Below are 16137 nucleotides of genomic sequence, written 5' to 3' on the forward strand. Positions count from 1 at the left end.
ACGCCTAGTCGGCCATCTTTCATGTATCCATTAATCCAGCACAAAGCTGCGCGCCGCGGAGGCGCAGTGGCCACGAGGAGCTGGCGAACCTGGCAGAGCGAGCTGTCGACGAAACGTCGGAACGTCTGTCGATGAAACGAGTGGGCGCTCGTTTCCACGAAACGATCTGTCAATGAAACATCGCACTGTCGACGAAACATTTTGTCCATGAAACGTCGTTCGACGAACTGATTGCCACCGTAGCAGGCTTGCCAAAACTACGTTCACTCGCACGCTGCACATGTTTGCACGCACGGGGCATCAATGCTCAGTCAGATAGATGCGGGTAGGGGTGGGGATTGAACCTGTTTCTGCAGCGCAAGAATTCGCTCTCACCCCCTGAGTACAGTGTACCCTGAGCGTCACGCGACCGATGACTCGGCCCCAAATTTTTCTTTTATCACCTAAACCTAAATCTACACAAGAGAGCCCGCGTGGCTGCGGTGCACGTAAGCACGTGCAGTGCACGCATCGTTCAGAACAGCATTCGCACATGTAATGTAGCCACATAGCTTAGACCTTGAGGAGGTGGAGCGAAAGCAAGCGCCGTGTAAACGGCGGAAGCAGATATAATATGATTCTATCATTTAATTTTATATCGAATAGGAAAGGAATTTTAGGCCAACACTTTAAGAAGAAGGATAGAAAACAGGCTAGGTGGCGCAAGCTACCGGATTTATTTAGATTCACTCAGAGTTCTGGATTTGTGGCACAAAAATGGCTAAGCGAAGATTATATACATAAAAAAAGAACAAAAAAAACGTCTCGGGTTAAGGCACTGGGTTAAGGACGCCGTAGTTAAGGGCCAATCTTGTTTCGGGAAAGTTTCAGGCCGACGATCTCGTCGAGCTTTGAAAGGGGACGCCAGAGAATCCAAATCCCTATCCATAGTTTGGTTGCTCGCCATCGTTCGCGGCCGCAGCAGCCGCAGCTCGCATCGGCGTCGCCGGTGGAACGTCACTACTGATACAGAGCTCTGTTGGCTCTGTGAAGACGATCATGAGTCGACGGCACGCGTGTTTCGAGACCTTAACGTCTACACCATCAGGTTGATAAAACGATCCCTGTGTATTTAACATAAGCGTGCTATAGCTGCGCCTGAGCTTCACTTTGAAAAAGTCGCCTCGGGGTTCGTCGGCATCGTTGGTTTTCACAGCTTGCCTAACGGTGAGTGCGCATTTCTCTCACTGCTATTTCCAAAACTGGTTGTGTTCTACAGGGAGTTTGTGAGAAACCCGGACCGTGTTTTTCGCGCTGCAAAATTTAACTAAACATTGTGAATATTTCGCACACTGCCAGAACGTAGCCCTAGCGGTTGGAGCAAGACGCCGACATAGCGTCAGCGAAGTAATGAGCAGCTGTCGAAAAATTTCAATCAGAAAATAGGCGTTCGTTCGCGCGACTCCGTCTGCCGCAAGTTTCACGTTGAAAATTTGGAATAAAATGGCTGAACCTTCGAAATCGACGACGCTACGTTTTGAAACTTCTGCATGTTGCTTCAACCGCCAGGGCTGCGTTCTGTTGTCGTTGGAGCTAAAGCCCCTTGATGAAGGCCTTTTTTTACAAGTACCGCCAACCCTTGTTGTGGAAACGCGCGAGACACGTGCCGCGAGCGCGTGCTCCGCCGCCATTCGCTTCCAAGGGCCGCTCATTTCAGTGCTGCACCGCCATTTGCTTCCAAGGGCCACTCGAGACATGGGGCTCGTGCGCTCGCGCATTTGACGCTACTTGCAAGACACGCAATCACATCGAGGGGCTTTAGTTTGAGCTCGCTCTGATGTCTGGCTTATTTTCACGTTGCGAAAGACACCGCTCGGTTTTCTTGCAAGCAACCTGCTATTTTGTTGAACGTGTGAATCGGAATTTGATGAATGGCATGTTGCTTGTTTTATGCCTATCAGAGTACTGGGGTCTACGTTGCACCTTTTGGACTCCCAGGAGACTAGGGAGAAGGAAGTGACGTCAACGACACAGCAAACGCAGATTGGATGTTGACAGAAGAAAACAAATTCAACATCCAATCTGCATTTGCTGCGTCGTTGACGTCACTTCCATCTCCCTGGCCTCCTGGGAGTCCAAAACGTGCAACATAGCCCCCCGGGGGGGGTTATGTTCGACAAATGTTTCATTTCTCCTAAAAAGAAACGGAAGTGACGATATCGCGTCTGATTGGTTAGAGGCTCCAATGACGAAAGAGTTAACTTTTGTCATTTGAGTCTCTAGCCAATCAGACACGATATCGTCACTTCCGTTTCTTTTTAGCAGAAACAAAACATTTGTCGAACATAGCCACCCTGCTCGCCATCAAAAACACCGACATTGTTTCCTGACAGTCAGTTCATCAAACAACGTTTCACCCACAGGTCATTTGGTCGACACTGCAATGTTTGATTGATAAATAGTTTGGTCAAAACGTTCTTGTGTTCCTTTAGTCGACATAGCTTGCGACGTTTGGTCGACACATTTTTTTCATTACACACTGCCTAAAAGAATTTCAAAAAGAATTGTCACGCCCTATCTGGCACATAATCTTGGCGGTGCATGTAGGCTGCCCCGTGCATGTCTAGATTTAGGCATTGCGGCTATACTCGTTTGCAGGTACGGTCTTGGGGTGCTGCATCTTGCTCGTGGGGCAGCAGGATAATCCCACTATGACACCCTCCTAAGGCCTGCCCAAGGTGGCTGGACTGGTGTTCCAACCATGCGTTCATCACAGTGTTAATGAAACTTTTTCCTACACATGGCTTGCACTGACGTCACATCACTCGCCATTGCTCCACACCATGCTCCTGTGCCCGTACCTTCTGCAGCTTACATTTCGCGCTGTCAAATTTGTTCTTCTCAACAAGGCTTGCCGAGAATAACAAATGGGATTGTGCGAAATGTATGCTGCAGAAGGTACAGGCACATGTGCAAGTATATCGTACCAGCCACAGTGGTGGCTGGTACGATGCCATATGACATCACGTGCAAGGCATGTATTAAAAGTTGTCTATGAAAAGTGTGTCGACAAAATGTGTGTAGTCGAAATGACACAAACCCTTTGCAATTATTTATTAACACGTTATATGACATGTGCATTCATTAGATGTAAATGAACCCATTTTATTTTTCAGATGGAGCAGGCAGAGGGTTACAAAAGCTACCTCCGGTGCGACACCTCTAGTATGCCCAGGCGTTCTGCATATCGCTACAAAAAGCAACATGCTGAACAGAACGATTCTGCTAGGTAATTATTTTCTATGCATACAAGGATGGATTGTCACCATCATAGGGAAAGAAGAAGTCTGAAACTCCAACCTTGAAACTCCCACACTTGTCCGCTTTTCCTGGAACTTTCTGGCTAGCATCAAGTTGCTCTGTATTCAAAATTGAATCCTTTACCTTTCCCTTAAGACCACTTTGATATGTAGCTTGCATGGCATCACACTAAAGAAGAGGCTAGTCCCTACAATATGCTAGCTGCATTTGTGACCACATGCCGCAGTGCTGGCCTACAAGTACCAATTAGGCAGATTTGAGTTCCGAATGGAACGCAAAGTGTTTGCAATTTGACGCAGGCTTATTGTGGAGACCAGACAGTAGCCGCGTTTACATGAATGCGACTTGGTCGCATTGAGTCCAGTTGTCGCATTCAATGTGGTCGCGTAAACGGCATAATGCTCTAGGAAAGCGCATTGCATTCGAGTCGCTGGACAGAGGTGTATCGAGGCAGCAAAGGCTCATTCATTCAACCGATGTAAATGTAGGTCGCATCGCATTTTGGAACAGGAGGGGTTATGGGAAGGCGCTCGCTGTGGGAGCGAGTGAAAAGCTGGGAACATGGGGGCGGCCAGCCTCGTCGGCAACGGCGGATAGCGGTCCCGTCTGATCGCCTGCAGTTTTCTCCCAAGAAGAAATGCAAGCTTTTATTGTCAAACAAAGGGAGCATAATATAGCCGAGCTGCTCGGTGAGGGCGGCCCCCGTCCAGGCCTTGCAAAATACGACTTGCGCGTCTGGAAAAGTCCCTATAAGCTTCGGCGCAAGCACAAACGATGCCGAGAGATCCGAGCACCGCATGGTAGCACAGAACAAGCAGCTCCTACCTCAATGCCTTCCTTGGCTACGCCGGAGCCTTTCGGCCTCGAGGTGCGGTCGCGGTTGGCAAGGTTTAGCGAGGTGAAGCGCAGTGGCGTCCTCGGGGCGGTTGGAAACAATCTCGCTCGCCAGGCCGTGCGCACGCACGTCACCTCTGATCCAGAGTGGCCCGGCAACCCAACCCGGAGCCCAAAACCCTAGTGTTTTGATGTTTCTTCCATCTTGTAACTTCTTGCACAGCATCGAAGAAAGTGGGCATGATTCTTACACTTGTTGGGGGCGTTGAAAGGCCTTCACATGCAATGCTCCGAAAAATTGTGTTCATATGGTGCAGCTGGTGCCGAAAATGCAGCTTTTACCTTGAGCTTTGACACGGCGTGGTACCACCTTCGCGTAGGTGGATTCGTGGAGGGATTCGTGTCTCTTGAGGAAAGTGTTTAATTATGGTAATATTGGTACAGGTATCGAATGGAACTTAAGAAAATGTGTAATTAATGTATATTTCATTACATGTTGCACGTGGGCTCCCAGTAGTTGCTATGTCGCCGCTATTTTTTCTGCTACCAGAGCTCTTGATCATTTAAGAATGTATGGGTTGTTCTCATGTGGAAGCAGCAGCTCTCATAAGTTGCCCAGCCTCGTGCATTTACGACTTTGGAAGAAGAGATGACATCAAAATATAAGTTTCAAAGTTAGGAGAGCAGCTTTATGTAGGTCGTCATGTGTTTTTCGTGTAAGATGAAATGTTTTATGCCGCTACATCCTGTGAGGTGGCAAGATAGTGGTGAAATGTGTCATAGCTTATTGTGGACGACCCAGGCTACTACCTCTGACTTCAGCTGTGTGTACCATATTTGCATTAATTGTCTTATTAAGTTGTGCATTACAATAACCCTTTGTTTTACCTAGGCAGCTTGAAGCACAGCCAGGTCTTATTCTGGTGGTGAATCTCACCTGCAAAGGCATTGTGCATGGCTATAAGCACGGAGGTGCACGGCAGATTTTCATTGCACAGCACGCACAGGCTGTTTTTGTGCCTAGGAAAACCATCACCGCAATATGTCCTCAGTCATAAAAAAAATAATTTACAAGCATTCCACACGTAATAAGACAAGAAGCATGACAAGGTGCGAACAAAAGGAGTGCATAAAAGCTGCAGTTGTCCTGCTGCATTGGTGCTTTGATATTTATTTGGGGATCGGTGGCCGAGTGGGCTAGCGCACACCAGCTCGGAGCACGTGGAGCGGAAGCTCGCGCTGCAGAACCCAGGGATCCTGGGCTCAGTCCCCACCCCTGCCCGTTTCGATCTGGGTGAGCATCGTACCGGCGTGCGGTCGTGTATCACTAATGCGTGATGCACGTTAAAGACCCCAGGCTAGCTGTTGTACTGAGCTGACTAAATTGCTCCTCTACAGCTGGGAGACTCGTCGCCCGTCGAGGCAGACCAAGTTCTAGGCTGTATAAATATATACACAATGAAATTTTTTTTAATATTTATTTCTAGTGTTCAGCACCGCCCTAACCAACTCCAGCCGACAAAATCCCATCATAGAACTCGAGGCGGAAAAAACGGACCACACACGCTTTACGTATTCCGGGGGTTTCAATATTAATTTCGAAAACTTCACTGACAAATGTCATGCCAATTGTCATAGATAAGCTAACCGTTCATATCTTTGTAATTGTACCTTGTCGTCACATTGCCACAATAATTTTATGAAGGAAAGATTGTGGGAATGTGTACGCCGAGGAGTGGTGCAATGGGGCTCTGTCCATTCTTCATAAAGTGGGTGCTGCAAATCCCAGTTTGTCTGTACACCAGTTGCCACAAGCCTTCAGTTGCATTGTGCATGTACCGGCTAGAGAAGAATCTGCATCACAGAAAGCAAGTAAAGACTGGAAAAGAAGACTCGAGAAAGAGCTTCCTTAAATTCCGGTCCCCAACGCTGCTCCACTGCAGTCCATCTTTACACACGCAAGAAAATTAGTAAAACTGCAAAATTGGGAGTTTCTGAACTAAGTTTTTCTAGCCATTGTGGCAGTTCTAGGTGCAACAATAAACCAACTTCTGTTTTCTTCTCTATGATTCTGCGGATGGCCTAACAAAACCTAGGAAATATCGGAATACTAGCCCACGCCCAGAAAGAGGGAGTGCTAGGAACATACCAAACTTCTTATCTTGCTCAGCAGCTGATGATACAGAAATTTTTAAAGGCCAGTGCACAAAGTGCATGCTTGATCTCACCATAAGTCTGAGTGGATCAAAAGCGAGTTTGTTTTCTTGACATATGCGTCCTCTGGATTTGCATGCATGCACACCAGGCAAGCCCAAAGCATGCTACTCACTGTTGTAAGTCCTGCTTCACTCATTCTTATGGCCAAATGGTATGCGGTTGAGATACTTCATGGATGTTTTGCAAGGAGAGACGAGAAATAAAAGTGGTGCAAATAACTGTTTTTGTTATTTGTAAGTTACCATGCTGTATAAGACACCATACTTTACAGAAGCTTGTGGCTCATGTTTGTTTTGGGTACATACCAGACCTCTGAGAGTTTTAACATTGGTTGTGGGAACGTTTGTATCTATTTACAGATCAACTAATGACGAGGTTTCGCTGTCATCCTCCACAAGCTCAGCAGAAAACCAAGGTGAAGGCTTGGGAGACGCTGAAAACCCCACAGGGAGAGCTGGCTTTGTCACCTGTGAGGACGACACTCCTGCTGGACAACCTTCACAACCTCTAGTTTCAGGCCCAACAGGCATGGAATCACCCCCTCAGGACCCAATGGTAGGTCTTTTTTTTTTCTTTTTTTTTCTATTTAAGTTTAGATTTAGAAACTCAAAATCTGGCTGCATGTGTGAAATGTCGTTCCACAGCACAACTTATTCACATCATTATTTTCTGCATTTTATTCTTCCACGTTAGTGTTCACAGAAGCACATTTTATGGCAGTGGTAGACTGGTGAATGCCTTTCAGGCATGAAATAAATACAGAAAAACGGTGATTGCTTTGCAGATGGGCCAGTTTGAACAGTAACGACGAATGTATGTCAATTCAACAGAACTATTTCGCCTGTATATACATATATATATGTTCTTGGAAGAGCAAAATGCATAGGTTTTAGTGCATTTTAGTGCCAACTTGGCTTATTCAAACCAGTGTCATGTAAGCTCCAAGGGTTCAGTCTATTTTAGCATCTTAAATTGTTTGAAGGTCTACATTGAGTGTCTGACTTTAGGTATAGGAGGCACTCACTCGGCTTCAACGATAGATTTCCATTACACAGCACGCACAGGCTGTTTCTGTGCCTAGGAAAACTGTCACCTTGGCCTGTCCTCAGGGAGAGTATCTACGTCCTGTAGAGAGAGTATTAGCCTTCAACCACCATCGTTCTGGTCAAACTCACAATTTGTGGCTGGTGACATGGATAGTTAGGTGTGGCATGGTTGGGTCAAAAACCGGTAAATAATAGGAATAACTTCTACTATAAGCACATTGTGTTTGCACGATTCTAATTCTTTACCAGTTGGAATGCTCGGATATATATCCTCAAGTATGTCGCCATGAGGTCAAGGGGAAAGAAAAATGTTGACCGGTTGTCATGCTGAGCGGCTCCACTGAATCCGAGTAGCATTGAGGAATGCCAAGCTCTTAATGCTCTGCTGTGATCAGTTTCTGACAGAATCCCCGTGCACTATGCGTGGTTAGCTTTTTAAGTTTCTTATTCAGAAATATACCATTGAGTCTCGAGCATGATGCTTAAATTTCGGAAGCATACACTCATCTGAATTTGCAACATACGACATGAAGTTTAAGCATAACATTCTAGACTCCAATTCCTTCTTGGACACTTATCACTACTGTCGTTCATTAAAGAAATTCCCAAGTTAAAATTTTATGATCGGCTTAATAAAACATGACTTGTTACAGAAAGAAAAACACACAAAGGACGGACAAGGACGGACGAAAGATGTCCGTCCTTGTCCGTCCTTTGTGTGTTTTTCTTTCTGTAACAAGTCATCAAAACCAACGCGCTCACGTTTAACTATATCTTAATAAAACAGTTGGGTATATTGCACTGCATACACAGCGTGCATGTGATTAACACGTAGCAGTCGTTGTTTCACACTAATGACTGCAAACATGAATGGCATCCAGTGCCTATGCCTAAGATTTAATTATACTGGCATCATAAATGAAGACATCCTTAATTTAAATTATTTTTGTTTTGGCATTTCATCAAGTTTGCAGTTGAGTTCACAGGAGTTCGTTGGAAAAATAGGGCCATTTTTCTGCCTGTTTCGCTGCAGATGACGTTGAAATGTGATTGCATTACTTTAATGAAATGACATTCCTGTGTCTTGTTAAGGTAGGAAGCATAGACATTGGTGATCTGTGCAGGGTCAGCGTTGCAATACTGGTGTGTGCAAAGGCGTGCTTTCCCATGGCCGGTATTGTTCACTGGGTGCACATTGCAGGCTAACGTAGGGATGTTAATACAGGGCAATATGGCCCACGGGGATGGTATCTGTGGGATTGGGAATAGGTGGGTGATGTCATTGAGGAGGATACATTGACCGTGGTATAAGAGATGGAGGTGTTTGTGTTAAGAGGTGCAGTGATCCGTGTACCGAAGGGGGTGTGAAGGCTAGTTTCGTCAAGTTTAAAAATGGGTGTAATTGAGTACTCCAAAAGCTAGGTGTGCGGTACTGCATAGGGCTCTATTGAGTTGTAGCTGGGAGGGCAGTAGAGAAGAGCCCTAGTGAGACGGTGGATGTCGTGCTTGCTAAGTTTGAAGCTTGAGAGTTGGCGGTTCATATATTATGGTAACAGCACAAAAGATCCCTCTCTGTGTCTCCCTTGTGTGCTTGTCCTTTGCGACCTTAAGAGATGTCATGCTCTTTTGAAGCCTTGGTGTTGGCGTGTACTACCGCTGATAATTTAAGTGAGCTGAGTGGCCTGATGTTGGCAGGTGTGAACCCAGTAGGTGGCTTTGCCATCCTCGAGGAGGTGGAACCCGAGTGCTTTGATGCTAAGACGATGAGGGAGGGTAGTGTCGTGCAGGGTGAGTTGGATGAGGTCCCGGTCAACTTGCGTGCAAGACCGTTGAGGGTGGTTAGTTAATAGGACAAAATTTGTATTTTAGCGGGCCGTCGGCAGTATTAGGCTTCGCTGTTTTGTCTTTTCTGGGTTCCCAGAACCCGGAAGTTTTACCTGATTCTGGTAATCGGGTAAAACTTACAGCTGCCTTCGGATTGAGTTGCCGACTTCTTAATTTAGGATTCCTTAAATATATATGGTGTCAAGTTTTACTTTTCAATTTTTTAGGGGTCAGGTGCAACAGGTGACCAGTGTTTTGGAACATTAAAGGTGAATGAGTGCTCTGCGACCTCAAGTGATCAAAGAAGCTTATATTTTGTAAATCAATTTTTATTTTTTTTCTGCATAGTGTACAACGATTGATTTTGGAACACTGTTTAATGTAGGAGGCATTTGTCCCATAGGTGCAGCCCCTGTTTCCCGGCGCCCAGCTGACTCATGAGGAGAGTCTCCTCCTGCTTATGGCTCATATCTTGCGCCACCACAACTCTAAGGAGGCAACAGAGAGCCTGTTGACCATACTGCACGCACATCTCCCGCAAGGAACCGAACTTCCTGCAACGAAGTACCTTTTCGAGAAGTACTTTAAGAAACAGGAGCAGCCGCTTGAGACCCATTTCTATTGCCCCACATGTCTTGCGTATATTGGTGTGGGAGGTACTGGTGAGATTTCTTGTGTTTGTGGAGCGAAGCACTCGGCAAAGGATTTACTTTGTGAAGGCTACTACTTTTTAAGCCTGGACTGGAAAGCCGAGCTTCGTAACCTTCTCCAAAAAAAAAGTCACGTGCTTGAAAAGCCTGGCTTAAAGTTTGATGTTGCAGACATCACTCAGAGTCCGGCATATAACCAACTTCCATTGGGCCCGGATGACGTTACTCTCACGTGGAATACTGATGGGGTACCGATTTTCCACTCTTCCGAGTACAGTGTCTGGCCTCTGGAGATCATGATAAATGAACTCCCTTTAAAAGAAAGGATGAACAATGTTCTGTTGGCGGGTCTGTGGTTTGGGCCAAGGAAACCAAACATGCAGTGTTTTTTGGTACCTTTCATTGCAGAGATGAACGATTTGAGTACAAACGGTTTCAGTTGGGTAGACAGTAGTGAAATCACTCATGTAAGTAAGGTCTTCCCTGGCCCATTGACTGTCGACACGGTGGCGAGGTGCATGTTGCACAATCATACCCAGTTTAACGGGCAGTATGGATGCCCCTGGTGCCTGCACCCAGGCCGTGTCGTGGAGCAGGGAAGAGGCCACGCTCGCGTCTATGAGGTGATGAAAGTTAAGAAAAGAACGGATGCAGACTTTGAAAAAGATGCAAAGACCATGGCGCATGGCGTGCTTGGGCCTACAGTGTTGTCGCTAATGCTATTTTTTAGCATTACCAACAACACTGTAGTCGACTACATGCACGCCGTGTGTCTAGGTGTGGTCAGAACAACCACCAACCTGTGGTTCAAAGGTGTTCACTCTCGAAAAAGCTTCTACTTGGGAAGGAAGCGGGAACTGATTAACGCTCGTCTCAAAAGCATGACCCCACCTTACGAGTTTTCACACCTGCCACGCTCTCTGTGCCAGCGCAAGTTCTGGAAGGCGACGGAATGGAGAGCGTGGCTCCTGTATTACTCGCCATTTGTTTTGAGTGGTGTGCTGCCTGCACAGTATTTCAAAAATTGGTGTAGACTGAGCAACATACTGCATGCGCTCCTAGCCGATGTAGTGGCAGTCGACATGCTTGCTACTGTCGAAGCTGACGTTGCAGTGTTCATGAAGGAGTACCAGGACCTGTACGGGTGTGCGCAGATGACCTTTAACGTTCATTTGATTTCACACTTGTGCGATAGCGTGCGGCAGTGGGGCCCGTTGTGGGGATTTTCAGCCTTTCCATTCGAGAATATGAATGGCATCATTAAGAAAAGCTTTCACGGAACTCAGCACGTACCCGAACAAATCTGCCGAAAGTTGCTGCTTTCGCAGTTTCTACCCACCCTTGCAAACTCGCGCAACTGTTTTCTTGACAAACCAAAGTTCCTTAGCACTTTGAAAGCTTGACCCGCGGTTACAGGAGAATTTTTAATGTGCAGAAACACACTGATGCGATAACTATTGGGACTGGGTCTCGCAAGCTAACACCCATGGAGGTTCACTCTCTCCAGAGCATCGGCATTTCTACATGCATGGTAATGAAATTCAAGAAAGTGTTAGTTGATGGAACGAAGTTCATCGCCCACCTTTTGAACAAGAGCACACGCATGAATTCTGTTGTTCATCTTCATGATACCACATTCGGCATAATCGAATGCGTACTCGTTATGTGTGGTGTGTGCACCTTGAGCTGTAACTGCAAAAAGAATGTGTATTTTCTTCTGCGGAAAGTGAAAGCAAGGTTGGTTAACTTTGGGTCTACTTTTGCACACACGCATGTGCTTGATGTACAGGATGATCACAGAATTGTTGATGTGCGCTCTGTTAATCAGAAGTGTGTCGCATTTTCTGTAGATGGCAAGCTATATGCTTCCCCTCTGAACAGGAACATTGACAACTGAGTACATTGACTACTTCATTTCATACCTTGTGTGCAATGCTGTTGAACTTTCAACTTCTAGACTCGAGCTGTACTCGTCTTAAGTGATTGTGCAATAATCAATGATAGGCTGAGAAAGTAGGGAGAAGGGATGGGAAGCATAAAATAGCCGGTGTATTGTACTTTCATTTAATGTATTAAATATTGAGAACTGGGGGCAACAATGACCTTTTCATTTTATCCTTAATGTTTTGTTAAGTAAACATAACTTGAGAGTAACGTTACTTTTTGGTAGTAACAGTAACTGCAGTGCTTGACTTTTTCATTGCAATAACTGTAACAAAATTACTTTTATTGAAAGGAAACTAGAAAGTTACCTTTTGAAAGTAACTTGACTGTGCTCCATGCTCTATACTTTGTTTCATACTTAGCGTGAAACGCTGTCAAAGCTACTGGCGTGAGCGCGGGGCTTGATCTCGTTGATCATTTACACAAGGTCTCGCGCAAACAAAACCATAGATGAAGCCACGCGCTCGCGCCAGTAGCTTTGACAGCTTCGCATCTTAAGTATGAATTGGAGTATAGTGCAGGGTTCTCAAACACTCGGCCCGCCTGGCGTTTGCTAGCAACCCGTGCAATCAGGCATAAGTAAAAAAAAGAGAGAATTTAGCACTTTTTTACAGCGATCTTGATTGTTGTGAAAAGCGGTGACGTGGTGACGGCATCTTCACAAGTCCCATTGCCTCATATTTGTCAAAACCAGAAGCCAGACGTAGCAGACTAAACTTTCAAATGCCCCCTGTGCTCGAAAAGTATGGGGGGCATTTCAAAAGTATGGGGATCGTTTCAAATGCCCCCTGTGCTCGAAAAGTATGGGGGGGCATTTTAAATGCCCCCTCCACTGACGTACCGGCCCTTGTGGATTTACATTTTGTGAATGCGGCCTGGCTCCTAAGACGAGTTTGAGACCACTGCACGTGATTACATGAGCACACGCCGGTGCAATGTTCACCTATACTAAAACAAGCTTGGAGCACGTGGAGTGAAAGCTCGCACTGCAGAACCTAGGGATCCTGGGTTCGATCCCCACCTCTGCCCGTTTTGATATGGATGAGCATCGTACCGGCGTGCAGTCGCATATCACTAGTGCGTGGCGCAGGTTGAAGACCCCAGGCTAGCGATTTATACTGCACTGGCTAAATTGCTCATCTACAGCTGGGAGGCAAGTTGCCTGTTGAGGCAAACTAAGTTCTAGGTTGTATACACATACACACTACCCCCTCCCCCCCATACTGAAACAGGCAAGGGTGGGTAAAAATTTCGGGGAAAATGAACCACGACTTATACACCGGAAAATATGGAACTGCTTGCCTTGACTGTCTGCGCACATCCGTACTTGTCCTTATCTAGATTTTACCTTTATTTTATTCTTGCCTAGACCAATTTCTGAAATTCTGTGCTTGTTTTACAGGGTGTCTACCAGATAACTAATTTAAAATTCTCTGATCGTTTCTGGGTCGATGTATGACATATGGGCAACATTATTCAGCATGGCCGTGCCGATGTGCGACCGTCGAACGTTGTTACGCACAGACATGCCACTTTTACTGGTCATTTCTTCTGATTTAGCCAACTTTTTGATGATTTCCTTGATTATTCCCTGATATTCCCTGACTTTTCCAGATGATTCCTAATTTTTAGAGTTCCAGGTTGGTAGGTGCCTGTTTTAGTGTGTATACACTTGTCTCGAATTTACCTTGTTGCTTGTGAGCTGCTTTGCTGTTTTAGATTGACATGTGCTCATGCATACTTGGGAACGAGAGCAGTTTCTGCGCTCGTTTAAATATCAAATTTATCTTCAATTACATTTGGACAATATAAAGCCTTACCATGAGTTCTACTAATGTTTTAACATCATCCATAACATATTTTCATAATGTTGGTCAGGTAGCATATATTTAAGAGATGTTATTAGAACATAGTTTAAATCAAAGCTGAGCATATGGGGGAGTGCACTCTATAGGAATGAAGAATCCTCATGATTTTGAGCTTGCATTGACTGACTGTGGGCATCAGTCTTGTTCTTATCTACATTTCGTCTTGATTTTAATGTTGTCTGATATTTGTTTTCATTAAATTTTATGTTTGCTTTAGAAACGTGAAAGATAGTGTGTTATTACAGTTTGCATTCTTGCAATAGTGCCTGGGCTCTGTTTCGATATCTTCATTGTGGCTGTTATCTTGGCAGGCAGAGTACTTTTTCTTGGTTGAGAGTTCCTTTTGTGTGAATTGTTTTCTTATATATTGTATACCTAAAATATTGAAGTTTTAGTGCTACAAACATTGGGTCCTTGAAGGACATTAAGAACAATGAATGAGAATCAAAGGATGCTGATTGCATCTGACGTGGAAATAAAAAAAATTGGTAACGTCTTAGCATATGTTGAAAGATGGCTAAGTTGTTTTCCTTTGCCTCACATGGGTTGATGTTGAATTTACTCTTAATAAAATCTATAAAAAATCCCACTATCAAGCCTTCCCAGTTTCTCTAATGTATAGTAGTCAAATACGGCTCTAAAACTAGAATTTCAAGTGACCCTACTCATTGCACTACCTGTTTAATGATTCAGGTGAAGCTTCGAATGGTATGCGGTTTAGAAAACGTTTGACGCTGTTTTTTTAATGGAAACTTGTTATATGGTCGAGGGTTTTGGTGGCAGAAAGTTTTCAGACAGGTTGCACTGGCCTAATTTCATTCTCTTCTGGTGGTTTGAGCTACCTCGATTGTAGCCTTTACTGTACTAATTCTACAAATGGGAAACGAGAGCGGAAATGAGCGAGTGCTGCTTCCACTGTGTTAGCGGCAAGCTTCTGTCACGAGCAAGGAGGACGGATATGACGTCACGTGCAAGCCATGCATAGGCACCTGGAGCAGTTGACTACAGACAGCTGAATAGGTGATTTGTAGCTTTCAGCAAAATTTAAATGAGAAAAATGACCGTGCATCTATAGCTATGAAGGCATACTCTCTCCCATAGCAGGCTACAGACAGACGAGTGCGTGTATCTATAGCTTTGCAGTAATACACTTTTCGATGGGTGGCTACAGACAACTTCTATAGCCGGCTACAGGCAGACTGAATGGTCACGTATCTATAGCATTGGAGTCATGCAGTGGTCTATAGGTGGCTACAGACAATTGAATGGGCATGTGTCTATAGCATTGAGGGCATATACTTGCTAAAGCCGGCTACAGACGAACGAATGGTCACGGATCTATAGCTTTGGAGTGATACAGGTGCCTATAGGCGGCAACAGAAAACTGAATGGGCATGCATCTATAGCATTGAGGGCATATACTCTCCTATAGCCGGCTACAAACGAATGAATGGTCGCGGATCTATAGCTTCGGAGTGATACAGGTGCCTATAGGCAGCTACAGACAACTGAATGGGCGTGCGTCTATAGCATTGAAGGCATTTACTCTCCTATAGCCGGCTACAGACGAATGAATGGTCGCGGACCTGTAGCTTCGGAGTGATACACGCGTCTATAGGCGGCTACAGACAACTGAATGGGCGTGCCTCTATAGCATTGAAGGCATATACTCTCCTATAGCCGGCTACAGACGAATGAATAGTCGCGGGTCTATAGCTTCGGAGTGATACAGGTGCCTATAGACAGCTACAGACAACTGAATGGGTGTGCGTCTATAGCTTTGAAGGCATATACTCTCCTATAGCTGGCTACAGACAAATGAATGGTCGCAGATCTATAGCTTTAGAGTGATACAGGTGCCTATAGGCGGCTACAGACAACTGAATGGGCGTGCCTCTATAGCATTGAAGGCATATACTCTCCTATAGCCGGCTACAGACGAATGAATAGTCGCGGGTCTATAGCATTGGAGTGATACAGGGGCCTATAGGCGGCTACAGACGACTAAATGGTCTAGCGTCTATAGCTTCGGAGGCATACCGTTTTCTATAGGTGGCTATAGAACATTGAATGGTTTCTGGCCTAAAGCTTCAGAGAAATACAATTTTCTATAGCAGTCTAAAGAAAACTTTATGGTTGCGAGTCTTTAGCTTCAGTGCCATAGCATATTCTATAGTTCGCTATAACCGGTCCTATAGGTTCCCATGGCCGACTATAGAGGACCATAGGCGGTGATAGCTAACCATAGATTTTTCTATAGACGACCATAGACCATTTTTGTATGGGATATTCCCGAGGCTGCCAGGTATTCGAAGACTAATCCTTGAAATTTCCAGATATATAGACCCAAATTAGCCAAATTAGATATATTCTGTTATCCAAAAAAGCCAAAATGCCACAACTCCGAACTTTATATTTTAAGCATAAGCTTGGACACGGATGTCCCGAACACAT

General features: G+C 45.2%; 1 protein-coding gene across 1 annotated transcript; it reads left to right on the forward strand.

The window, feature by feature from the left end:
- Window positions 1-5877: 5877 nt before the first annotated feature.
- On the forward strand, window positions 5878-11274 carry LOC120843762. The gene is made up of 3 exons (XM_042294014.1): window positions 5878-6002; window positions 6711-6906; window positions 9625-11274. The coding sequence occupies exons 1-3, from the start codon at window positions 5878-5880 to the stop codon at window positions 11272-11274; spliced, it is 1971 nt and encodes a 656-aa protein (XP_042149948.1).
- The last annotated feature ends 4863 nt before the right edge of the window (window positions 11275-16137 follow it).

This window comes from Ixodes scapularis, unplaced genomic scaffold, assembly GCF_016920785.2.
Source record: "Ixodes scapularis isolate PalLabHiFi unplaced genomic scaffold, ASM1692078v2 PGA_scaffold0__279_contigs__length_252992795, whole genome shotgun sequence".
Taxonomy (NCBI): domain Eukaryota; kingdom Metazoa; phylum Arthropoda; class Arachnida; order Ixodida; family Ixodidae; genus Ixodes; species Ixodes scapularis.